The sequence below is a fragment of the Sus scrofa genome, chromosome 14, assembly GCF_054392235.1.
Source record: "Sus scrofa isolate SSC_HxYL_T2T_F1_AM1 chromosome 14, Sscrofa_HxYL_maternal_Yorkshire_Landrace_v2.0, whole genome shotgun sequence".
NCBI classification, from domain to species: Eukaryota; Metazoa; Chordata; class Mammalia; order Artiodactyla; family Suidae; genus Sus; species Sus scrofa.
Genome location: NC_139396.1, coordinates 79,505,217 through 79,531,743, shown reverse-complemented (window position 1 = coordinate 79,531,743; position 26,527 = coordinate 79,505,217). Strand labels below are relative to the sequence as shown.

The window sequence follows — 26,527 nt, the reverse complement described above, 5'->3', positions numbered from 1 at the left end:
CTGAAGAATATAATCACTACTAGTGCATTCAGTGCTACTGCTTTGATTTGTTTTATAAACTGTTGCTTTTGCAGCATCAGAGCAAATGTCAACACAGTGAAAAAAGCAAATGACATTTTAGTGTAACTATGAACACAAATTTGACCTTTGTGGCCCCCAGAAAGGGCCTTAGGGATCTCCAAGGACCCAAAGACCACCACTTGAGAATTGCTGAACTAAGATAAAAGAGGCAGCGTAATTGATTAGAGTAAGATTCCTAAAGAGAAGGTGATTCCTAAGGGTTGGCTCTCCTTCTAGAAGCAACACTGTTGAATATAACTTTATTTTTTAAGAGAGCAAATCCATTTAGCCATTCCCTCTATTTTCCCTAACACCAACCTGTTATCTGCTTTGTCTGATTTTCCCCGTGGGTTCTTATTTTCATCTACTTCTATTATATATATTTGTCACTCCAGTTCTGTCTCGGCACTATGTTCTTTTGCTACTAACTTCCTATGGCAGGAGCTGGGCCAGACAGACTGGGTGTGGTTATAGCACACACCTCTGAGTAGCACAGGAAACCTATGCTACTTTCCCAACTGTGAGATTTGGGGGTTGGAGGGGTTAAAAAAAAGATGCAAATGTGACAAATGCTGAATTTTAGGATAATCGAGGCCAGACAGACTCCCTGCCAGGACAGCTGCCTGCTCAGAGGTCCCTGAAGGGGAAAAGGTTCCAGGGCAGTCACACTGCCAGAGGCTCAAGGAAGGTCTGAAGGATGAGCCTCTGAATCCTTGTGTGGAGAGTGGTACCCACTCTTCTTGGCATCAGGTGTGTGAATCAAACGAAGGTGTGAGTTTAGCTCCTTTAGGAGGCCCTGAGGATGGATCTCTCTGGAACTTGAGATGCTGGGTCCTGGAAGGCAGCAGAGTCCTTGAAGGTCAGAAAGAGCCTAGCAGGGTGCACGGAACCATCACACAACTGTGGACAGGACTTCTAATGAAGTCACACATACCGGGTCCCCCTGCTCCCTAGGTGGCCCGGAATAGTCCTTGTCAGTGTCTGGCATCAGTTTAGAGAATTACTCCCCAAATTCCGTTCCCACCTTAAATGCTCTCCTTTCTGAGCTCCTCATGCTCTGACATTCCTACCCTATAGTTAGTTGTCCCAAATCATCTCACATTCAACATGCAAAAACAACAACAAAGCCCCAAACAAGACCCCTCTAAAACTATTTCCTAGGTCTTTTTCATTACCATCCGCTTAGTTATTTAAGCTAGAAACCTGAGTTCAGTTATATCGAACTTTTCCCACAAATCCTCATCCACAATTCTCAAACCCCCATGGGTCTGAAAACCCAAACTGATTTGGTAAGGTGGCATCAAAACTCGTGTGGCAACAAAACATAACTTGCAACGACATGAGGCTATTTGTGGCCAACCATCAGTACTAGAAAACACTAGAAAAACAAAACAATTAGAAACTATGTTTGCTAAATAAAGGGGCTGATCAGAGAACCTGCTTGCTCTCTTCATTGAAAAGGGGTATTAATAGTAAGAGCTAACATTTATGGAGAACTTACGATGTGCTCAGCACCTTCCCAAGCCTTTACATCTACTAACACATTTCATCTTCACAACCAGCCTCCCAGGTAGCTATTATTTCTTACCATTCCCATTTCACAGATGAGAAAACTGAGCCACAGAGAAGTAATTGGAAGCAATTGGCTCAAGGTCACACAGCCAATAAATGGTATAATTTGAAAGGGTGAAAGAAAACTGAAAAGGCAATGACTTATCATGTGATTCAATGTTATTATATCTCCCGTTCTCATAAAGCCAAAATCATCTCTCTGTTTACAGATGGTAAAGGACCCACACTTCAGGAAACCCTGGCCCACGACAGGACACTCTCTTTTCTTTTCTTTAGGATTTTTATAACTGGGCTCTCTTCTGCCTTTTTAGCCTCATCTCTTGCCAGAGGAAATTTTCCACCTCTAGCAGTTCACGAAGCCCCCTATTTCTTTGTACTTCCATGACTTTGCTCACACTGCTTGGAATGTCCCTCTTCCTTTTTTTTTCCTATTAATCCTAGTCAGACTCAGCTCAAAGGCAATGTCCGGCACAGTGGATTGATCCTTTGCCTTGAGCCCAGGACACCTGGCTTATTCTTCTGTGACTTACTTATTCTGTCTTAATCTCTAGATCCCAGACTTTGGAACCTACAATACTTAGGCTAGTCTATTACACCAAGAAAGTGCTCAATAAATATAAATTAGACATATTCACACCTGGAGGGTTTGTTTTTGTTTTTGTTTTTGTTTTTGTTTTTGTTTTTCACAAACCTCCATCAATGTAGAGAAGAAATGCTCTTGTCTGTGGGTGATGGTGGCTTGTGTCGACTAACCTGAGGATAGCCGGCTGGAGAGGAAAAGGGCTTGGGATACTGGGCAGGGTGCTGCTGCCCGTTGGACAGCAGAGGAAGAAAGGCTGGCTCCATCTCACAGTGGTGGTCCCTTTCAGGATAACTAAGTATCTTACTTCCTTCCACAGCCCTCAACACCAGTAAACCCTCAAAAACTTTGTGGAGGCTTTTTAAATTAACGAATGAAAAAATTACAGAGAAGAAAACATGTTCCCATGCAAGAAAAGCTCAAAGTGCCTTCCTATCCTTAGACCTGAAGGAGTCCTTTGCCTGTAAACATAAAAGCTTCAATTTCTGGTGCTGTTAGAAGGCCATCCGTCATTCGGTAAACAGAGCAAACGAAGGTGGAGGCCCTGCTTCGTAGGATGTTTACGTACACTCGGTAAATCGAGCAGGATTTAGCTTTCTGTGCACAGATTCTCTCCTCGTTCTATTCACCTTTCCCGGACTTTAGCAATGCCTCCTGCACTCGAACCAGCGGGCTCGACAAACATGGGATTATCTGTCACTTGAAGGACGAGCTTCCGGGCCTCTGCAGACCCGAGGCTCACTGCCGGGTGCGCTGTCACCTTGTCAGTTCTGAGCTACGCGGAGGATTTCAAACGCACGCGGTCCAGTAAGCCTGTCTGCAGCCGCGCTGCATTTTCTCTGCGACCTGTTCTGGATGCACCTTGATTCTCAACCCGCTGTCCCCACGCCCTGAGGCACCAGATCCTCTTTACCTGGCGGCTGCCACCGCCTTCCGGAGAAGAGTGGAGAATAGTATTCCCAGACTGACGTTGGGCTTAAATTATACTTTCCGGAAAGCCTCTGGCAGCCCTGGGCTGGCTCCGCCTCCTGGGACTCAAGGGCGCAACGCAACCAAGGCTGGAGCGCCAGCCGTGGCGGCAGCCTGGGGCCCAGAGGGGTGGGGTGGGCAGGGTGGGCCAGGTGGGCGGGCCCTGCCTAGGGGCGGGCCTTGGAGGCGGGGCGGGCCCAGTGCGACGGGGCGGGCCTGGGGGGGGGAGCGGGATAGGGCCTGGGGGCGGGGCAGGGCGGGCCATCGAGGGGCGGGCCTTGGAGGCGGGCTGGGCCCTGGCGGCGGTGCGACCCAGACGGTGGCTAGGCCGAGTGTGCTGCCAGCTGCCCACAGGCCCAACTTGCCACCATGGAGCGACAGCGCCGGCGTCCGCGGGGACCGCTGCAGCAGCAGAGGCGGCCGAGGAGGAACGGGGGCTGGGACCAGGGCCTCCGGGTAGTGAGCCTGTGAACACCCACCGTCCCCCAGCCCCGACTCCTCCTTCCTGCCTTCCTGGGCTCCGGCTGTGACCCCGCAGGACGATGCGCGCGGCCGGACTCCCTGGAGGCTAAGCCCGCTGCCCTGCGCTCCGCCCTCGCCGCCGCCCTCCATGGCCTTGCCGGGCGCCGAGGGCGCGGTTGACAGGCCGGGGTCCCCCGCGCGGGGCGCCCCCGCCGCCTCCTCGTCGTCGTCGTCCGCCTCCTCCGGCGGCTCCGCCTCCGCCTCGGCCTCGGCGGGAGCGGGGCTGTGGGCCGCGCTGTACGACTACGAGGCGCGCGGCGAGGACGAGCTGAGCCTGCGACGCGGCCAGCTGGTGGAGGTGCTGTCCCAGGACGCCGCCGTGTCGGGGGACGAGGGCTGGTGGACCGGGCAGGTGCAGCGGCGCCTGGGCATCTTCCCGGCTAACTACGTGGCGCCGTGCCGCCCGGCCGCCCTCCCCGCGTCGCCGCCCGCCCGGCTGCCGCCGCCGCGGCCCGGGTCGCCGGTGCACGTCGACTTCGAGCTGCTGGAGCTCAAGGAGCTCATCGGCGCCGGCGGCTTCGGGCAGGTGTACCGCGCCACCTGGCAGGGCCAGGAGGTGGCGGTGAAGGCGGCGCGCCGGGACCCGGAGCAAGACGCGGCGGCGGCGGCCGAGAGTGTGCGGCGGGAGGCCAGGCTCTTCGCCATGCTGCGGCACCCCAACATCATCGAGCTACGCGGCGTGTGCCTGCGGCAGCCTCACCTCTGCCTAGTGCTCGAGTTCGCCCGCGGCGGAGCGTTGAACCGCGCCCTGGCCGCAGCCAACGCCGCCCCGGATCCCAGCGCGCCCGGCCCGCGGCGCCCACGCCGCATCCCCCCACACGTGCTGGTCAACTGGGCGGTGCAGATTGCGCAGGGCATGCTCTACCTACACGAGGAGGCCGTCGTGCCCATCTTGCACCGGGACCTCAAGTCCAGCAACAGTAAGTTGGGGCCGGGTGGGGGAGGGGAGGGAGAGGAGGGCGCAGCCTTGCTGGGCTCTGCCCACCTAGGTGCGGGCCCTGGGCGGGTTCCACCCGGACGGAATGCCGGGTGGAGGGAGGCAGGGGTCGGCCTCCCAACACCGTCAGCCCTTCTTGCGCAGACCTTCCAGGGCTCAGAGGTCCAGATCCTGCTTACTTGCTTTAGGGCAGGTGACACACTCACCTTGACTTTTTAGTGTGCTTTTAGTGTGCCTTTTTAAAAAATGCAGATCAGACTTGTTTGCAGACTAAACGGTTGTAAAATGTCTGGACTTTCTGGAAACCTCACGGTGCTGTTTGGCCTTTAGGTACAGTAAGTGGTTCATTTGGATAGAACTTTGCAAACTGAAGGCTTCCTCAGCAGCCTGTGTGCCCCACCCCACCCCCGTTTTGCCGGGTGGCCTTCATCAAACTGCCCTTCAGTTTCACAAGCAGTGTATTGAGGTCTCTTCTTTCACACTTTAAATATGGCTTCGTGTCCTTTGACGTTTCCAAGCGGTTTTCTTCATTCAGGCGTCTCTGTACAAGAAACATGATTTCATGTTCCGTGGCCTGAGTGTTGCTGGTAAATAGTCTCCAGACCAGAAAGACCCTTTTGCACCATTATGCACGCTTGGGTTGAATTTAAGAGCAAGCTGGTTGTCCTTGGGCAGATACTCGCAATCCTCAAGCCCTGGCCTATATCATTTACTTTGTTTATAAGTCAGGGTGCATTTTCCAGATGGCAGGAAAGAACGGACAAATGAACTAAGCACAAATTCTGTTAAATTTCATAGTCTGAAAGAGCGAACAGAATTGCCGTTTAAAGTTTTTTCTTCAGTATGGAAGATTGCTTCCTATTCTTAGATTGAGATGAAATCTCCTGCAAGATTAAAGGCTGCAGTGAGAACTGGCATTGGCCTACCACAGCTGCATGTCTTTCCACCTTGTGAAACCTGCTAGGACAGGAGGTAACTCAAGCGGAAATGCTGTCCTTCTCCAAGTCTGCAGACAGAGGAGCGACAAGAAGAAATGATAAATTTGTAGTATGTTTATGTAGATTTTTTTTTTTTCTGGTTCAAAATCCTTCAGCCCTGAAATGTATTTGAAAATGACAAATGTGGCATTTTCATGATGTGAATTATAAGGAATTTGAAAGTTGGTAGCAACATATAAGCATTGACTATTTCTTTTAGGTTTTATTTTAGGACCTCCGTTTGCCCCCATGTCTTATAATTTAGATTGCACCTGCTTGAGGGATTAGAGCAAATTCTAACAAAATATGGCCTAGGAAAGTGGCGGTGGTGGTGTGTGTGTTCTTAGAGTTCTGACAGAGGCCACATGAAGGACTCTACAATTATTTGCCTTTGGACTGTGTTACAGTAAATTATAGCACAATTTTAAAGGTACTTAGTTTTGTAAATGCTTCATACCTGACACAGGTTTTGCTTCCAATTCGTGCTTATTTCCTAGAATATACTTTTATTGAAAGAAATGTTTCACCTGCTGCCTTAGAACAAGGCCCGTGTGTCCTGTCCATGTGTCCCACAGGCCCTCTTCCCAGTGAAGTCCTGTGAGCTTTTGTCTGTCTCCCGGCAGTTCAGTACAGAACAGGGGTTTTAAGGATGGCAGGAGCATCTTGCTTTTTGCTCTGGCTCTTGGCAGCTGGCACAGTTATGTGATAGCCATGGCACCTGGTGTTCTACAAACTCACTCTTCACAGGACATCACATCACCAACACAGGCCAAGCAATTTGGGTCCTTAGACCAAAAGAGGAAAGAAGCTCTAACTATTACTTGTGCATGATACTTAGGCTGTTTGGTTGGCTTATAATAATGCTTGAGGTCCATATGACTGTTCCCAAAGAAGACAGACCATGTTCGCTAGCGTCTGTAAGAGCATAACAGGGGAGATTAACCCATGTTCTTATAGATTAAAAACTTTAAAAGAACTAATACTATTAAACACTAAAACGAAAGAGTATGGCCCTGGAATAATAACGTGGTTAAATAGTTTTTATTGACCCAGAAAAACTTGTACTGTGAAAAAACAAATAGCCTGCTGGTATCTGTGGGGGATAGTTTGTAATTTGAAGGTGATTATATGCCGCAGCGTAGTTTTTGAAAGACTTTTCACCCTCAGAATAACTTGCCAAACTTCCTGGAGCATTTTAATTTCTGTAATTGTCAGGCAAAATTGCTTTGCACTTGAATTTTCGCACTTTTAAAAAAACTTAATTGGCTGGGTCACTCGCTTAGCCAAATATTTGTTACAATATGACCATTTTTATAGTTCTGTAATTTCTACCATGTAAGCATTTTGAATAGGGCCGCAAATGTGCAGATCACAGCGTCTAGCACATTGCCTTATCCTGGCTCTCTGCTGTTATTTATTCAGTGAATACATGCAGACACTTTGGAATGCTCTTATGACATGTGAAGCCATAACTTCTTGTTCAGACTCTTTAGTACAGATGGTACTTATAGTATGTTTTGTTTGACTTTATTGGTTATTTGCTCATGGTGGTAGTGAGTTAATAATAATGTAAACAAGGTTTTAAAAAATAAAAATCAATATTGAATTTTAGCTTTATTCCTTAGTCTATTCATGTAACAAAGAGCCAGTCAGTATAGGACCACGTGGAACCAGGCTAGTAGAAATGATTGTGTAAAACAAATGTTTAAATTTATCAAAGTGAGATACGGCTCTCAATATATTTTCTTTCCTCTTTTTCTCATTGACCTCTTTTTAAGTCTTATCATATCGTTTTGAGACAATGGTTATGTTGAAGTAAAAGGAGCTGATGTTGTGATGGTACAAACAACTTTTGTCCCTTTCCTAACAGATAACTAAAGAATGAAATCGGAGCCAAATTAGCAAGTTTTAAGCATCATTTATGTTGTGCAAATACACTACTAGGTCCTATCACTCCTGGATGCAGAGTAAATAGAAAAGAGTTTGCTAAATCTCTACCACAACTGGAAAACAAGACAGAGCAGCCTGAAGTTACTGTGAAAATGGCCAGTTTTATATGTACTCAGAGAAAAATCATCAGGAACTGAAACTCATTATTCAACACGTTTCGAGGGTCCACCCTGTGCCAGGCCCTTCTGGGCCCCAGGACACAGTGGCAAAGCCATGGCAAACGGGGTCCCCACTGGCATAGGGGGTAGTCTAGCAGGCAAGATAGATGGCAGTCATGCAGATGTTAGAAAGTGCCATCAAGACAGTAAAGGGTGGACGAGGGGTGGAGAGGGAAGGGTTGGAGGCTGAGGGTGCTGGTCAGATGGGCTGGTGGAGGGAAGCCTCTCCGAGGAGGTGACAGGGAGCCCTAGGGGAGGAGTGGAGCAATGATCCAGGCAAAGAGCAGAGGGAGCAGAAATGAGCCTCGCTTGTTGGGGGCAACTCTGGGGAGAAGGCAAGCAGTGGGGTGGGGGGTGGAGGCAGTTGGTGGGGGGGACACTAGGTAGGCGCCGGGGTGGAGGGGGCTGTCAGGTGGTGAGCACTATCCATGGGTCCAAAGCTTGGGAGCATTTTGTGCAGAGAGGGGGCGGGATCTGATGTCTGTGTTTACAAGGTTACTCTAGAGAGTGAACTAGTAACTGGCCATGGAGGTTGTCCAGGCCAGAGAAGGCATTCACTTGGTGGAGGGCGGTAGCAGGGGAAATGGTTTTCGGGGAAGCTACCAGGGCGGAGTAAAAATAAAATGCTATGGTATGTAAATTGCCAAGGGTGATTTGAATTTTTAGAATTCAGTCTCAAGTGTTTCGTTTATTCTGGCATTCTTCAGGATTGAAAGAAGATTGCACGTCATAATTTATGGTTCCTTCTCAAACTATGTTGCTTGCTGTCTTCTGCCTTTCTTTCTTTCTCTCTCTTTTTTTTTTTTTTTTTTTTTCAGCAGGAAAATAAACCTTCCATGAGAAACTGAGCCACTGGCTCTGGTAGCTGCTTATTTGTATTTTTTATTTCAATGATTAAGCATCTTTTTTATCCTGATTTTTTTTTTTTTTAGCCTTCTGGGAATAATTATTATCTATATTACTATCTACAAGGCCATCTGCAGTCTCTGAATAGACATAGTTATATTTGAAATGCAGTTGAGAGCTCTTACTAAAACAAACTACAAAAGGGATCTCAATTTTTTTTTTTTTTAGCTTTTCTCATTAGTACAGTGTAAATAAAGGAACTATTTGAGAAAATTACAGCAAATGTGTTATCTCCAAAAGGTGCTTAAAAAGCTCATAAGAATGATTTGGAAGAGCTGTTAATTGTGCAATTACCAGTTAAAAGACATGCCTCTTCTCCCTTGTCTCATCTGTGTCTCTTCTTTTACTCCCAATGTGTAACTTCATGCATGGCCTCTTCCTGTTCCAAGAGTCCTGGGACATCCGTCCAAAGAGCCCAGTGGGGACAGCTAATCTGCTTCTGAAACAAAATCAGCTAAAGATACATTTTTGGTAGAACAGCAATCACAAAGGGTCACCACGTCTTCCCCTGCCATTTTTATGCTTACATATTTAAAAAAAAAAAAAAAGGATCCACTTGTAATTTTCTAGAGTTGTGAAGAGGGGCAGTAATTTAGTGCTGGATTCTGCTCACTTGTTACTATACACATCTGACCATTTTTGTGGTTATTGTCAAGTGTATCGAGGTATGGGAAGGTAAGAGGATGGGGAATTTTCCTCCCCCTGTTTCCGAAGGCCAAGGCCATCCGTAAGCCCAGTTTTCCCACACTGGCACGTGAGTGTTGAACTTTGGCGGACAGTACAGAACTGGAGGGAGCACTGGCTTTGAAGTCAGACCAGGGTGTGAATATTGGTGTCATCATCTATTCTGTGTGACCTGCGGAAAGTTATATCACCTCATCTGAGCCTGAATGTCTTGATTTCTGATACTGTCCACAGCATTCCTCTCTAAGAAGTGGACAGCAGTCAGGTAGCTAGATGCTGTTTAATCTTTTTCTCACCCTTCATAAGCAATTGGGTAAATTCTGGCCTGAAAGCAGATGGCTTTTTTAGGGAACAGTTAGCAGACACGTGTGGCTAGAATGAAAGGGAGCTGGGGGGAGGCTTTTTTGAGGAGGAGACAGGCGTTTAGCCTGTGGCCAGACAGCATGGCCCTGAATGCCGTGCTAAGAGGTGTGGGCTGTCTAAGGGCAAAAGCAAGCTGTTGACAGTTCGAAGGAGGAAATACTCTGATCTGCGGTAAGATCAACATCTACAAAGAAAAATATGTAAGTTTAGGATAATTTGCTTTATGACTGTACTATATAGGCTCTCAGTCATGCAGAAATAAAAAATAAAATACTTGGACATCATTTTGGCATAAATGATCATTTATGTCCTGAGCCTGGTTTTTATAACCACTATTTAGTGAGCTCATTTAGGGCACTTTCTTCCTCTGATTCTTTGGAGTTAGAAAATAATGACCAGATTTATTATGTCAGTTATTTTTAACTCCAAATATTTTAACTCTGTGGTACTTGAGGGGCTCCCCTAATAAGGGAATTTTAGGGGCAGAAGAAGGGTTCCTGGGGAGGCTGGGGAAACTGTGCTTGTTTTATTTTGGAGCCTGGTCATTTGTACAGATGACCCCTAATCAGAATGAATTCAGTTATTTTTAAAAATTCTTCTTCAAATACTGCTTCATCTTAAGTGCTGTAACTAAGTATCAGCAGTATCGAACATGTATTTAATGCTTATTAGATGCTGGGTACTGCCCAGACTTTATCCTCATTTATTCCTCACAATGACCTTTTTAAGGTCGATAGTTTGATTATCCCCATCTTATAGATGAAGAAACATGAATCCAGGGATTAATTGGCTTAATCAAGACCACTCCACTTGTCAGATAATTGAATCCAGGGCCTTTAATCCCATAACTTGACCGTCTGTCTTCTTCATTTGGTGCCTAGACGAATAGTTCTCAAATGTGTGTCATCAGAACCCCAAAGAGCTTTCATTTATGTGGGTTTGGCTGTTGATATTTACCATATTAGAAATTTAAGATGGTAAGTTTAAAGATATTTAATATAAAAGTAATGACAGGACATGTTAACATAGCATTTTTAATGGGGGGGGGCTTATTTTCCAAAATAAATTTAGCGAGAAGAGTGGCCTTGCTTTATACTTTGAAGCTCATTTTGCTGACTTAGCAGAAGACAGATGAACATTTCTATCTGCTTCTGCTTTTCAGGTGTTACCACCACAGGGTTGCTCACGGTGCGTGGGCCACACTTTGAGAACCCTAGGCTAGAGGACCAGTTTTTTTTGCTGGAGAATGGCTCCCTCAAGCAGTTGTTCCCACACCTAATGTAGCATCAGACACTCCCCATGAACTTCTCGAAGTACTGTTCTCTGACTCCCTTTTAGATATTCTGATTTGGTTGTGTTCAGTGGGAACAAGCAATGAATTTTTTCTCTAACACTTCATTTTAAAAAATCTTGAAATATCCCAAGTCAAAGGACCTTTAAGCGAACACTTGTCTACTCACCACCTAGATTCTACCATTAATGTTTTACCAAACTGTTTTCATGCAGACCTAACCCTATCCATCCATCCATCCATTCATCCATCCATCCATCCATCCATCCATCCATCCAACCATCCGAGCTTTGGATGCAGCAGTGTATTTTTTAAGAAGCTTCTTGAAACTGCTGTCTAAGGGACCAGATGTGTGGGTTCCTTCTTACGGCTGACATGTAAATTCTTCCGTGGCAACAGACTATCTCCCAAGTCCAGCTCAGTGTCTGATGATAATGGTCGGTCATAGAAGGCACTAGATGGGGGTATGGGTGACATATTCTGGGCTTGGGTCTCTGGGGAAAGAACTATCTGGCGTCTGTCCCTCTGATGTTGGAGATGTTGTGTCTAAGAGGGGATCTCTGACTGCACTGCTTACCACCCATGGGCTCGTGAACCGCGATTTTTTTTTTTTTTTTTTTTGGCTTTTTAGTGTGGCACCCGAGGCATATGGAGGTTCCCAGGATGGGGTCAAATGGGAACTACAGCTGCCGGCCTACACCACAGCCACAGCAACACCAGATCCGAGCTGCTTCTGTAACCTACACCACAGCTCACCACAACACGAGATCCTTAACCCACTGAGTGAGGCCAGGGATTGAACTTGCAACCCCATGCTTCCTAGTTGGATTTATTTCCACTGAGCCATGATGGGAACACCTCCAGCTTTTTGAATAGAGTGAGGTGAGGACCAGTACACCTGGGGTCCATACACTTTCCCACCAAATCCAGGTAACGTGTTTGGCTTTGAAGGCCATACAGTATCTGTTGCAACTCTTCCACTCTTGAATTAGGCCCCTAGGATGAAGTTCGCTGACCCCTAGTATATGTCAGAGTATTTAATAAACTGTAAGATACTATCTAAATGTAAGCCGGTGACGATGCTCATTTTTATGTATGGTTTAGAAACTCCCCTGAGTGCTTTAAATATTTACTACTTTTTGTGTGGGTGAACTCACTGATACCTAAAATTGTTGCACAATTCTTTATAGCCAAGAATATTACTATTAGTCATTCTGCAAAATATACAGTGCCGTGTTATCACATATATATTCATCTTGGTGGGGGATGAGAGTCTTCTAGACGCAGGCCACCCTGTACCGGAAAACAGTCCAGAGCTTCGTCTCCTGTGCTGCCATCTTCACGCTTTGGCCGGTCTGCTTGTAACTTGGGTTGACAAGTTGAGGGTCAAGGAGAAAAGGCACGAGGGACTAAATTGCTCTTGTAACTGTGTCACTACCAGAGTTCATTACTAGTACATTTTTAAAGTTGTTTGAAGAAGCGAATCACAGGCTATTTGGGGGAAGTATCTTGATGGCATGTAGGATGTTCCAGTTATTGTTGGCTTGATTGACTTCAAGAAGTTATTTTGTTTCAGGCCTTCTGCAAATACTGCCTCAAATAATACTGTCTGTGTTGCCTGTTTGTTTGTTTTACTAGTGTATTAATGTAGAAAGTTGAAGATTCCTCCCTCATCATTTTTCTTTGTTACATACCTTGACAAAATACTTAAAATACTAAGGTGATGGGAATACAGAGCTCAGCTTCCACAGGCAGAGACGTGTAAGATGTTTTCTCGTGAAAACCGAGGGTCGCGTGTGTCCGTGCAAAGGTGGATACTATGGCACCTGCTTTGGGTGGGAGGAGCAGTGTGGAGTCCTGTTGCAGCTGACCATGTCCCCCGGTCCTTGCTGGGTAACCTCTTCTTGTGTTTAGTAAGGGGATTGCTTCGTTTACACCACAGTTGCTTAGTGACCGGGAACTCTGTGCTGGGAGCTGTCTAGGCTCGGGGTTTAGTAGTGAGCAAAGCAGGAGCTGGTTGCTCCCCTTGTGGCCACAGCCAGTGGACCACGTGGACACAGGAGTGTAATGAGCGGACAGTGTGCCGGAGAATGGTGAGCGCTTGGTAGAGACACTGGAAGTTGAGAGGAGTGGGGGGTGTTGGGGTGAGCAGCGGAAGGCCCAGAGCGGGTGGCCAAGGGGGGCCTTCCAGAAGGGGAAGCAAAACCTAATGGGTGGGAAGGCAGGTCACCTGGGGACACATACTATTGTAGCCAGGACAGAAATTGCTCCTCACATCAGAGGCCAGGTGAAGGGGAGGTGTGGGGCCTAAGGCCGGGGAGGGGGGTCCCCTTGGCCACTGGAAGGTGCGTTTTTGTTTTGTTTTGTTTTTAATTTTTTAAAGTCGTATTGAAGGAGAGCTGATTTACAAGGTTTGTGATCATTTCTGCTGTACAACAAAGTGATTCAGTGATACATGTAACACACATCCATTCTCTTTCAGATTCTTCTCCCACATAGGTTATCACAGAATATTGGGTAGAGTTCCCTGTGCGTATCTCCCACCCTATTAGGATTCATGCCCAAAATAATAATCATTCAAGTAATGACAAAAAATTATAATATCGTACTACCTACGTAAGTAGCTATTTCAGCCTTACTTAATTTACATTTCTACATATAACTCACTCTATATCCCTAACTATAAGCATAAAAATAAAATGACAGTTTGAGTACACAAAACAAAATTTCTTCCAACAATGATCGCAATGTCTACATTAATTTTACCTCTCATACCAGCCCTCTCAACACTAAACTAGGAATTTAGGTTAATATCGACCAAGGGCCTTCAAAGCCCTAAGCAAGTGTGATGTACTTCATTCCTGAATAATAAGGACTGCAGGACTGCATCCTGTACACAGCAGGTCCCCTTTGGCCAGTCATTCCATATACCTCAGTGTGCATGTGCCAATCCCAACCCACAGCTTGTCCCTCCCCTGCCATCTGTCTCTGTTGGTAACCATACATTTTTCAAAGTCTGTGAATCTGTTTCTGTTCCGCAGGTAAGTTTGTTTGTATCCTTTTTTTAGATTCCACTAAATGATTTCATATAATGTTTGTCTCTATCTAACTTCACTTAGTATGATCATCTCTAGGTCCATCTGTGTTGCTGCAAATGGCATGATTTCATTCTTTTTTATGGCTGAATAGTATTCCAATGTATGCATGTATCACATCTTTTTTTTTTTTTTCTTTTTTTTTTGTCTTTTGTCTTTTGTCTTTTTAGGACTGCACTCATAGCATATGGAGGTTCCCAGGCTAGGGGTCGAATTGGAGCTGTAGCCACTGGCCTACACCAGAGCCGCAGCAACTCCAGATCTCAGTCACATCTGTGACCTACATCTCATGGCTACACCGGATCTTTAACCCACTGAGCAAGGCCAGGGATTGTACCTGCAACCTCATGGTTCCTAGTTGGATTCGTTTCCTCTGCACCACGACGGGAACTCCTATACCACATCTTCTTAATCCATTCCTCTGGAGAGTTTTGAACCGAAGCCCCAGCTCTGAATGACTTTGCAGCAGGTTACACAGTCATAGTTTTGAGAACAGATGAGACAGGGTGAGGGGACCATTTGGGGGTCGGCACCCTGTTGATGACATTTAAAGCCCTGAGATTGGCTAAGATGATCTGGGAACTGAGTGCTGATAGGGAAGACCAGCAGTCCAAAGACTGAGTCCCAACTGAGGTTACCAGTAATTAGAGGCCAGGAGACAGGAAGGAACCAGATGAAGGAGCAGCTGGAATAGGAAGGAAAGCAGAGAATATCCTGATGCCCAGGGGCCAGTGAAGAACGTGGTTCAGGGGAGAGTGATCAACTGTGTCCAATGCGTCGTCAGATCAGTATCCGGATAACTTCTTTGTTGCAGTTACTTCTAGAACAGTCTTCACTCCCCACACTGTTTTAGGAGGGCAGAGATGAGCCAGTTTTCTATAATCAGCAACTGACTTCTCATGAAAAGCCTTATAATAATTCATCGTCTTCCTGCTCCTTCTTCCTCTTACAGCATCCACTCACTCATTTAGCAATTATTTATTGAACATATAAAAATGCTAGCTGCTGAATCACGTTGCTGTGCAGCAGAGATTAACACATTGTAAATCAACTGTGCTTCAGTTTTTGAAAATGCTAGTTGCTGTGCAGTAAAAAGAAATAAACATGATTAATTACGTGCAAGTTTTATCTTTGAGTTGCTTATAATTTAATTAGGGAGATGAGACAAACAAGTAAGATAAATGTTTAAGTGTAATGGGAGTGGCACAACTTAAGTGCATTAGAAATGCAGTGAACTTGGAGCTGAGGCCGGGTGTGATTTTGTGGATGGTCCACACAGCAGGTGCAAGGAGTATGGAAACACCAATGCCCTGTCATGGTTTTTATTTATTTTTAGTAAAAATTTTCTTTTAATTTAAAAATTTTTTTTTCATTTTAGGGTCACCCCTGAAACATATGGAAGTTCCCAGACTAGGCATTGAATCAGAGCTGCAGCCGTTGGCCTATACCACAGCCACAGCATTGCAGGACCTGAGCCTCATCTGCAACCTGCACCGCAGCTTGTGGCAACACTGGATCCTTAACCCACTGAGTGAGGCCAGGGATCAGACCCCCATCCTTGTGGATACTAATCAGGTTCTTAACCGGCTGAACCCCAATGGGAACTCCCTAATTTAATTTTTTTTTTTTTTTTTTGGCTGCGCCCACAACATGCAAAAGTTCCTGGGCCAGGGATTGAACTGCACCACAGCAGCAGTAATGCCAGGTCCTTAACCTGCTGCGCCACCAGGGAACTCCCAACGACATGTTTTTTAGAAGCGGCTTTTAATATACAGAATTGTTAGAGGGTAGGGTTCATTTTGGAGGATCCAGGAAGAGCCGAAGGGGTCATTGAGAATGTGCTTGATGACTGGCATGAAGGTCTCCAGAGACGAGTAAGTCTATGAATGGAGCATGTGTGGGAATAGATGGAAGGAAATCTGCGAAAACAGGGCTTTTTGGTCAACCTAGAAAGTTATCATTTATTACCCTAAAAGGAGTGGTTGGTAGTTTTCATTTCCTCATTGTCTTAGACAGAGAAGTGATATTTTGTTAATGTATTCTTTCACATTGTTGCTCTTCTCAACCAATTTCTTTCTACTAACCTTTTTTTGGATAATATATTCCTAGTTAAACATTAATTGAAATGAACCTGTTCGACTCAAATGGAATTTGGACCAGCAGTGCCCATAATTGTTGAGGAAATAGAATGGATACATTGTAATTGCTTTGGAAAAAAAAAAAGCTATAGGTTGTACACTATAATTCGGAAAATACCAATGTGAAACTTCAAAGGAGCTGGAAAAATCGGGCGCCTGGTGGTTGAATAAGTAGATGAAGCCCAGGTTGTAAAGGCTGATGGTTAAAGAATGGGGCTAACAGGGGTCAGAAATGTTTACCGAAGTCTCATGGAAGGGGGGTGCAAATCCTGGTCGCTAGCTTACTAGGGAGAATCTCCTACAGCTGTGTTGCTGACACCCAGAAAGTTGATGTGCCCAGTTTGGGCACAAACCTTCCTGGGTTCCCTTCCTGGTCAGGGCAGGAAACGGAAGTCCTGCCAGCCTCTGTCCTCAGCTGAAACCTGGCCAGGTGCCTGGTCACATTACCTGTCCGGACACTGGCTATTTTTGGTTTCGGTCACTTTGCCCAAAAGATAAGGAATTTGAGGAATTCTGCTGAACACCTCTGAAATAGAATCCCAAACAATGGGCCTTTCATGGAACTCTGAACATTTGACATTCATGGTGTTATTTTAACTTGTTTTCTGTTAGTTCAAAGCGAGGAGGCACTTTGGTCCGTGGAGACTTTGGACTTGGGATGGGGGCAGGTGTTCTCAAGGCGTCAATGCAAAGGCTGCTGCTACTACATCCTGCCCTGGCAGCTTTTTAGAAATGCAGTCAAATTTCATTGTTTAGTTTTTAGTTCTCAGTTTGAGTTCTGTTTTTATTAATTTTAGAGTTGCCCTTCTCAAGTTTTTGTTTTTGTTTTTTTTTTTTTTTTTTTTTTTTTTGCTTCTCAAGGGCTGCCAGGTCTTACTTGGGATCTGGGGATCTGGGATGGTTTTAATCAGTGCTTCCTCATGCCTTCCTGTCTGGATGTTTATCAGAATGAGGAGATAATGTATGTGGAAGTCTGCAAGCCTCCTTGGTCATTCATTTGGAGTCTCTTTTGGTGGCAAAGATGTTATTGTTTAAAGTAAGTTCCCCATGGAGTTCCCGTCGTGGCTCAGTGGTTAACGAATCCGACTAGGAACCATGAGGTTGCGGGTTCGATCCCTGGTCTTGCTCAGTGGGTTAAGGATCTGGTGTTGCTGTGAGCTGTGGTGTAGGTTGCAGATGCGGCTCGGATCTCGCAGATGTGGCTCTGGCGTAGGCTGGTGGCTACAGCTCCAATTCAACCCCTAGCCTGGGAACCTCCATATGCTGCAGGAGCGGCCCAAGAAATGGCAAAAAAAAAAAAAGACAAATTTAAAAAATAAAATAAATTCCCTAGTGGCTCAGCAAAGTCAGGTTAAGGATCTGGCATTGTGACTGCTGTGGTGCGGGTTCAATCTCTGGCCCGGGAATTTCCACATGCTGTGGGCATGCCCCCCCCCAAGTGAAATTAAAATTATAAGGGGGAAAAATGTCATATAGCTGATGAAGTAGCTAATTAATCTATTTTTGATAAGGCTTTAATGGATTAGGTATTTATTTTTCTTGACATTCACTAGGAATAAGGACTGAGAAATAATTATACTTTAAGCTGACATGGAAGGAAGGAAATTTCAGGAGTTAACAGAATGAAATTTCTGGTTGTTCTGCCCCCCTTTTGTGATTGGTAGCTTTATCAGGGACATAGAAGACTGAAAATACAGTCATGTACATGGGATCTGAAGCCAGGCCCCTGTATTGTAGACATATGATCTGGGATAACAGTTCTTTTTTTGGCTTACCCATGGCATGTGGAAGTTTCCAGGCCAGGGATCGAATCCTCGCCACAACAGCAACCTGAGCTGCTGCAGTGACGACTTCAGATCCTTAACACGCTGCACCACCAGGGAACTCCTGGGATAACATTTCTAGAACTATAAACTGGAGATTGTGATTTCCACCTCACAGAATAGTTTGAGGATCCTCTGAGATGTTAAATGAGCAGCTACACTATATATAGAAGAGGATTAGTAAATGGTAGGCAATATTCTTATTAGAACTGGTGATAATTATTATTAATAAAAACGATTCCATTGACCATTTGATGTACAAGGTACCGCCTGAGGGGTATTGAGGGAGAGAGCAGGACTCCTTTCTCTCCAGATCTTACAATTAGAAGATCACTTATCGGAAGGACTATTACAGCACAACAGTATTTATTCAGTATTGGTGATTTCTAGAACCAGTCCCCACCCAGGTATCCCTTTGTGCTTCCACCTGGTGTTGGTTCTCTCCAGTTGTGTTAACTCTTTGACTTCTGTGACTGTCTAAATGGAGGCCATGAATGTGAATCCATTGCAAAGTGAAAATTCAGCCCTTGCAAAGTGATAGGATTTCCTGATGTCATGAAAAGTGATGTTGAAGATGTGCTAAAAATGCTTTCAAACCCATAGATAAAGGGCTTGTGTGCCTGTGTGAGTATGTGTGATCCTTACAAATTGCTTACTGTTTCAGCCCTTGTTTACCTGTACTCGTGTCCCTCTCCCCCAACCTCGTGATGTATGTGCTGTCATGATTTCCATTCCAGGCAAGGGAGCAGAAGCACAGAGTCCAGACCACGCAGTCTGGCCCCAGAGCACCTGCTTCCAACACTGTGCCAGAGCACCTCCACTGAGATCACTTGATAATTGCCCAATGGGAGGAATCAGAAAGGAGAATAGGTACCTCATAAAGAGAGGTTCCAAAGGATAAAGGAAGCCCCTGTGACAAATTAATAAAAGCTGTCAGCTGAGCAGTGCAGGCAGTGGTTAGGATCACAGCCCCAGGGTCAGACTGCTTGAGCCTGGCTGCTCCTTAGCTGTGTAACCTTGGGCAGATCACTCAACATCTCTGTGTCCCCTTCCTTATCTATCAAGCACAGGTGATTATGGCACCCACCCAGAGCCTTGTGCTGATTTAGATGCCTGTCGGTGTACCTGACAGAATGTGTTCAGTCATCGCCAGTTATTCCTGTAATTAACATTTGGGAACGTGGACCCCTTATGGTCACGTTCCACAGATCAAACGTCAGTGTGCCTGATACTAGTCTCCACTTTTGTTTGGATAATTTATTCTAAGAAACCTCCCACGCTTGCTTGTTTTTGTCCTTCTTAGGGTTAGTGCATAGTTGCAACAATGGCAACAATGTTGTTAAAAAAAGAATAAAATAGATTTATGATCCTTTTATTTTCCAGGGTGAAACTAGGATAACAACTCCTTCCCCTGACACACATATATACCCTTTTAACTCTGAAATTTGGGTGGCTGTTTAATTGGATTCACGGTGTTGCTTAATTTTTTCAGTACTAATCATCCTCTGATAATGAAGACCTATTTCTTGGGATTTTTCGTGAGAATTAAGTGAAATAGTGCTTTAAAGAATAAAGAATATGGTGACTATTGATGACTTGTTCATGACTTAGGAATTGGCTATTAAGAATGGACTGTTTTGGTAAATCAACTATAACAGAAAAAAATTAAAAACCTTTTTAAAAAAAGAATGGATGTTTTGTTCATTTCGTCTGTAAACATTAAGCACCTGTGCTGAGTAGGACCCGACACATGGTAGGTGTGTGTGTGCCAGTGTGACTTTCTCACCACCGTCCTCTCCTCCCCTCCATCTCTCCCTCCCTCTTGCTCACTCTTTCACATTCACTCTCTCACATTCTCACTGTCTTAGTGCTAACAGTAGTGGAGGAGACAGGTGAAAACAGTATGGGTACCTGATGCTGTGTAGCGCTGTCGTGGAAACACAAGCTCACGTGAGTGTGGGGGAGGGAGCACATCCTATGCTGGGGGGTATTTGGAAGGTGGATGTGTCACTGAGCAGTTTGGGCCAGAGGCAAAGGCAGCTTGGCTGAAGCAGAGGAGGCTCACCCACAGAGGAGTGAGGCAGAGTTGGAGGTGTGGGTTGCTGTGCAAATCTCAGGCTCTGATGGCCCAGGTTTAGGAGTGTGGACATTATCTCTGAGTTATGGGGCACCGTGGAATGTTTTCAGTGCAGATGGATTAAGGTATAATTTCCATACAGTTAACCTCGCCCTCTGAAGGTGTTCAGTTTGATGAGTTTTGACAAATGTATATAATCCTATTACCACCACCATCACCACCACCATCAAGAAAGAGAGCTTGCATCACTGAAAAAGTTCTGTTGTATAGCTGCAGTCAGACCTTTCTCCAGCCTCTGGCAACCCGCTGATCTGACTTCCGTCCCTCTTCTTTCAGATGTCCTAGGGAATTGTAGTATGTAACCTGCGTAATGGTTTTGAGATTCACCCTTGTCATTGTCAATGTTTGTTCATGACAGCCTTAAAAGGGAAGGGAAGGTTGCATGGCTTAGGAAGAGGGATCTGCTATGCGTGGTGGTGGGTTAGAGAGGGGAGTGAGGGGTCGCCTCCTGTCCAGTGAGAACGATGATAAAGATGGTGCAGGGCATTGAAGAGGAACAACTGGACTGTAGGTTGGAAGGCGGGGTTTTTTTTTTTTTTTTTTTTTTTTTTTGTCTTTTTGCTATTTCTTTGGGCCGTTCCCGTGGCATATGGAGGTTCCCAGGCTAGGGGTTGAATCAGAGCTGTAGCCACTGTCCTACGCCAGAGCCACAGCAACGCAGGATCCAAGCCGCGTCTGCGACCTACACCCCAGCTCACAGCAACGCCAGATCGTTAACCCACTGAGCAAGGGCAGGGACTGAACCCGAGACCTCATGGTTCCTAGTCCGATTCGTTAACCACTGCGCCAGGACGGGAACTCCTGGAAGGCGGGGTTTTAAGGAAGGAGTGAGTGATGAGATAAGTTAGAAAAAGCAGTAGGTTTAAACCATTCCCTCCTAGCACGTGGGACTTCATGGAAAACCAAGGGAATGCTTGTGCATGGTTGCAGGCAAGGAAATCAACCAGGGGAGAGCGGAACCCAGGGTGCTGGGAAGGGCAGGTGGGTGGGTGCCCCCAGGGGAAGCGCGGTTGTTTTAGCACCTGCTGCCTGAGAGCTGGGGCAGCCCTGGCCTGAGCTGCCTCCCCAAAGCCCCTCTTGTCCATCCTGTAGTTGTTGGGGGTGGGATTGGGTGAATTCCAGCATCTGGATAATGTTTCTCTGAAGTTTCTACTGTTCGCTGGTTTTTGATCTTCCATAAAGCAATCATATCCCATAAAATATCTGTATGAGTTAAAATATGTACAAACACTTTGCTAATTTAAGATAATGTTTGATAATAATGATTTATGGTCATATGCCATACATTCGCAATATTCTCTAATATATTCTGTAGAAGAGACTCTGCATTTAGATGAAGATCTAGTTTCTTAAAAGAAAACAATATTTTTTCCTACAGGGTAAACTTTTACAGGCTTCTGATTCTACCTCTGATATCTTAGTAAACGTTTCATGCCCCTGGAAATCATTTACTTTCTCATAAAGAGAAACCTTCATAAAGAGTGCTAAGCCGTATTATGTCTGTGGGATTTTTTTTTTTTTTAAGCTTGTAACTTCAGGCCCAAATGAGCCACCAAAGGTTGTTATGAAAAGCATGTCAGATCAATGGTAAAATTCAGGTTCCTTCTCAGTTCTCTGCCAACGGCAGGGCAGGTTGTATTTTAAATGCCAAAGAAAAATTGTATCCAAAAAAAAAAATCTAAAATTGTCCACCTTTGATTTTTCTTTAGTTTTGCTGCTGGAGAAGATCGAGCATGATGACTTCTGCAATAAAACGTTGAAGATCACAGACTTTGGCTTAGCGAGAGAATGGCACCGGACCACCAGAATGAGCGCGGCGGGCACGTATGCCTGGATGGCCCCGGAAGTCATCAAATCTTCTTTGTTTTCCAAGGGAAGCGACATCTGGAGGTGAGGGGGCACCATGCATGTTGCTTCTGCAGAAACTGGTTGCTGTGCTTCCTTTATGTATTTATTTTATACTTATTTATTTATTCATTCATTTATTTATTTTACTTTTTAGAGTCACACTTGAGGCATATGGAAGTTCCCAGGCTAGGGGTCAAATCAGAGCTGCAGCTGCTGGCCTACGCCACAGCCACAGCAACTCGGAATCTGAGCCATGTCTGTGACCTACTCCACAGCTTACAGCAAAATCGGATCCCCCACCCACTGAGTGAGGCCAGGGATCAAACCCATATTCTCATGGATACTAGTAGGATTCATTTCTGCTGCACCACAACGGGGACTCCGTCAATGCTTCCTTTAAAGGAGTCCCAAAGTATTCAGTAACTCTGGGCATAAAGAGTAGTGCAGATGGTCCCCATTGGGGATGGTTTACCTTAACAGTTTTTTGACTGGACAATGATGCAAAAGCCATATGCCTTCTGTAGAAACCATACTTGGGACTTGGCGTTTTGATCTTCCCCAGGCTGTTTGATTTGTGGTCCGACCCTCTCTCGTGAGGCTGGGCAGAGGCAGTGGCTGCAGCTCCCTATCAGCCTTGGGATCACCAGGGAAAACAGCCCACACACTTACGACCATTGTGGACCCGACAGCCACTCTGTTTTTCTCTTTGGGTACAGTATGCGATCACCTATAGGAGCTGGCCAACACTTTATTATACCATAGACTTTGTGTTAGGTGATTTTACCCATCCACAGGCTAATGTGAGTGTTCGGGGCACTTTTAAGCAAGGCTGAGCTAAGCTTTGGGAGGTTAGGAGTATTAAATGCATTTTCAGCTTAAGATGTTTCTAACTTAACAATGGATTTATACAGATGTAACCCCATTGTCAATTGAGGAAGATCTGTATGGACCTTTTGGGAGAGGCTTTATGGCTTTGATCAAGGTAGTTGTGATCCCAGTTCCTGTTGTGGCTCAGTGGGTTAAGAACCCGACTAGTATCCATAGTGTTGTGGGTTCGATCCCTTGCCTCCCTCAGTGGGTTAAGGATCTAGTGTTGCTGCAAGTTGCAGTGTAGGTCGAAGATATGGCTGGAATCCTGCATTGCTGTGGCTGTGGTGTAGGCTGACAGCTGCAGCTCTGATTCAGCCCCTAGCCTGGGAACTTCCATATGCCACAGGAGCAGCCCTAAAAAGAAAAAAGGAAAAAAAAAAAAAAAGGATAGTTTTAAACACAATGGAATGGGTAACTTGAGATTTTTATTGTCATATGACTTCCATTTGATAGGAGAATCTTGTTAAATCTGAGGTTTGACTAAACCTGGTTATAATTCAGGTTCACAGTAATGTCATTTTGTGCAGTTCTTGTCATGGTGCAGCGGAAATGAATCCGACTAGGAACCATGAGGTTGCGGGTTCGATCCCTGGCCTCGCCATTTTGTAAGACCTGCCAGTGAATAACTGTAAATTTCACTTTAAGCAAAATTTTGGTTCCTCATGACCCCCAGACAGAATATGAGCATGGAAAGAGTTTGAGAAAAAAAATTTAGATCAGCTCCTTCATTTTACAGTTTGCATCATCTAAAGATTAAAGCTTCTGGCTTGAGGATGGAGAGGTGAAACAGAATCCCTGCTTTACGTGAATTTTCCATTCAGCCATGTCTTCGTAGCGGGTGAAGACACTGTCCAAAGAGGAGAGCAGAGAAAAGTCACTCTGTTGTAGTTACGATGCACCAGGGGCTTACTTGCCTTTATTTAATGCTCATAAAAAGCTGTGTGACTAGTACAAAATTCCAGGTTTTTTCCCTTGCTGTTTTTTTAACAGCTTTATTGAGATATAATTCACACATCATACAGGTCACCCCTTTAAACCATACAGTTCATTGGCTTTCAGCATATTAATAGACCTGCGACTTTCCTTGAAAAAGACACATGCACCCGCATGTTCGTTGCAGCACTATTCGCAATAGCCAAGACATGGAAACGTCCCAAATGTCCATTGACAGATGATTGGATTAGGAAGATGTGGTATGTATATACATTGGAATACTACTCAGCCATAAAAAAGAACAAGATAATGCCATTTGCAGCAACATGGATGGAACTAGAGACTATATACATTGGAATACTACTCAGCCATAAAAAAGAACAAGATAATGCCATTTGCAGCAACATGGATGGAACTAGAGACTCTTATACTGAGTGAAGTAAGTCAGAAAGAGAAAGACAAATACCATGTGATATCACTTATATCTGGAATCTAATATATGGCACAAATGAACCTTTCCACAGAAAAGAAAATCATGACTTGGAGAAGAGACTTGTGGTTGCTAAGGGGGAGGGAGTGGGATGGGTGGGGAGCCTGGGGTTAACAGATGCAAACTATTGCCTTTGGAATGGATAAGCAGTGAGATCCTGCTGTGTAGCCCTGGGAACTATGTCTAGTCACTTATGATGGAGCCTGATGATATGAGAAAAAAGAATCTGTACATGTATGTGTCACTGGGTCACTAAGCTGCACAAGAGAAAATTGGCAGAACACTGTAAACCAGCTATAATGGAAAAAAGTAAAAGTCATTATATATGTAAAAAAATAGACCTGTGTACATTCATCACCATGGTCAATTTAGAACATTTTCATAATCCTAAAAAGAACCCTAGCCATCACCCCCCAACACTCCATCCCTCCCAACCCAAGGCAGTCGCTAATCTACATTTTATATCTTTAGATTTACTTATTCTGGACATTTCACATAAGTGATGTCACATCATACTTAGTCCTCTGTGGCTAGTGTTTTCCAAGTAGCATGTTTTCTATGTTCATATCATAGAATGTGTCAGAATTTCATTCTTATTTATTGTTGAATAATATTCTATTGGTTGAATAACACCACATTTTATTTATCTGTTTATCAGTTGATGGCATTTGGGTTGTTTCCACTTTTTGGCTAACCCTGGATAATGCTGCTGTGAACATTTATGAAAAAGTTACTGTGAGGCTCTAAGTCTTCAGCTCTCTTGGGTGTCCACCCAGGAGTGCAATTGCTGGGCCACACGGTAATTCGATGGTTAATCATTTGAGGAACTGCCAGACTGTCTTCCACCCATTCACATTCCCACCAGCAGCGTATAAACACAGGCTTCTGATTTCCCCGCATCCTCGCCAACACTTGTTTTTATCTGAGCCATCCTAGTCATTGTGAAAGCGTGTCTTACTGTGGTTAAAATTCTAGTTTTTATTTTCTTAACATAAGAAAAAACTAGGGTTCAGAGAGGAAATGCCACTTGCGAAGAGGCCATATCTGATAAGTGACATAACTGCCCTTTGAACCCAGATCCCTCTGACTCCCACATTCGTGACGGACGAAGGTTGTTATCTTCCTTTAATCAAATTAGTGGATGCACAGCAGCAGCTCTCTCTGACTCACACATCTGGTGGCAGAGCCTCCGTTAATATAAGTTCCAAGAAATTCCTTTATATGTGAAGCTTATCCTTGGCATTTAAAATATCACTTAATTGTTACACTTAGAACTTCTAAGAAATTTATCACCTGTGCCGTGGTTTTATAATGTTTTAGGGCCATTTTGAAAAACTCAAAAGCATGCACCTTACCCCTTATTTAATGACTGAGACTCTCCTGGTGAAGCCTGTGCACATGTGTCTTTATAAAACATTAGGGGTGTTTCCCTTGACTTAATCACAATAATTTCCTGACCATACAGTGCCAAAATACTTCAGGGAAATATGTGATTATTTTAAGAAATTATACTTCAGTACTCTGAAAACTAGTAAAATATATCATAAATCAATTTTACATTCAGAGTAATTATTTAAGACTAACTATTTTGTTATTTATGTCCATTTTAATCAAATATGTAATTATAAACTATACAAATGCTGGACAATCTTTATAAATGCTTCATAGCAACCTCATCTACTATAAACATCAAAGAGAATCAAGAAGTAAGCAGAAGGGAGTTCCCGTTGTGGCTCAGCAGTAACAAACCCAAGTAGTATCCATGAGGATGCAGGTTTGATCCCTGGCCTCGCTCAGTGGGTTAAGGATCACTGTTGCTGTGAGCTGTGGTGTAGGCTGCAGATGTGGCTTGGATCCCGAGTTGCTGTGGCTGTGGTATAGGCCAGCAGCTGCAGCTCTGATTCAACCCCTAGCCTGGAAGCTTTCTTTTTTTTTTTTTTCTTTCTTTGGCTCTTCATTTATCATGTCATTCTATTCTTGGTTTTTGTTGTTGTTGTTTGTTTTTTCTTTTTTCTTTTATGATTTTAGTTTTTTCCATTATAGTTGATTTACTGTGTTCCGCCAGTTCCTACTGTACAGCAAAATGACCCAGTCATATATACGTATACAGTTCTCCCCCCACACCATCCTCCATCATGTTCCGTCACAAGTGATAGCCTGGAAACTTTCCTATGCTGCAGGTGCGGCCCTGAAAAGAAAAACAGACAAAACGAAGTAAGGGAAA

General features: G+C 44.8%; 1 protein-coding gene and 1 long non-coding RNA gene across 4 annotated transcripts in view; both read left to right on the top strand.

Moving 5' to 3' along the window:
• Window positions 1-26,527, top strand: part of LOC146396806 (uncharacterized) — a 769,570-nt gene that overhangs the window by 544,525 nt on the left and 198,518 nt on the right. The window lies entirely within an intron of this gene.
• The window catches only part of MAP3K21 (mitogen-activated protein kinase kinase kinase 21), a 57,130-nt gene continuing 34,098 nt past the window's right edge, over window positions 3,496-26,527 (top strand). For all 3 annotated transcript variants that reach the window (XR_014827866.1, XR_014827867.1, XM_001928214.5), the window contains exons 1-2: window positions 3,496-4,623; window positions 21,872-22,052. Coding sequence is in view for 1 of the 3 variants with exons in the window: in XM_001928214.5 (XP_001928249.2) it covers window positions 3,792-4,623; window positions 21,872-22,052 (1,013 nt within the window). In the remaining 2 variants the exon portion in view is untranslated. The remainder of the gene's footprint in view (window positions 4,624-21,871; window positions 22,053-26,527) is intronic.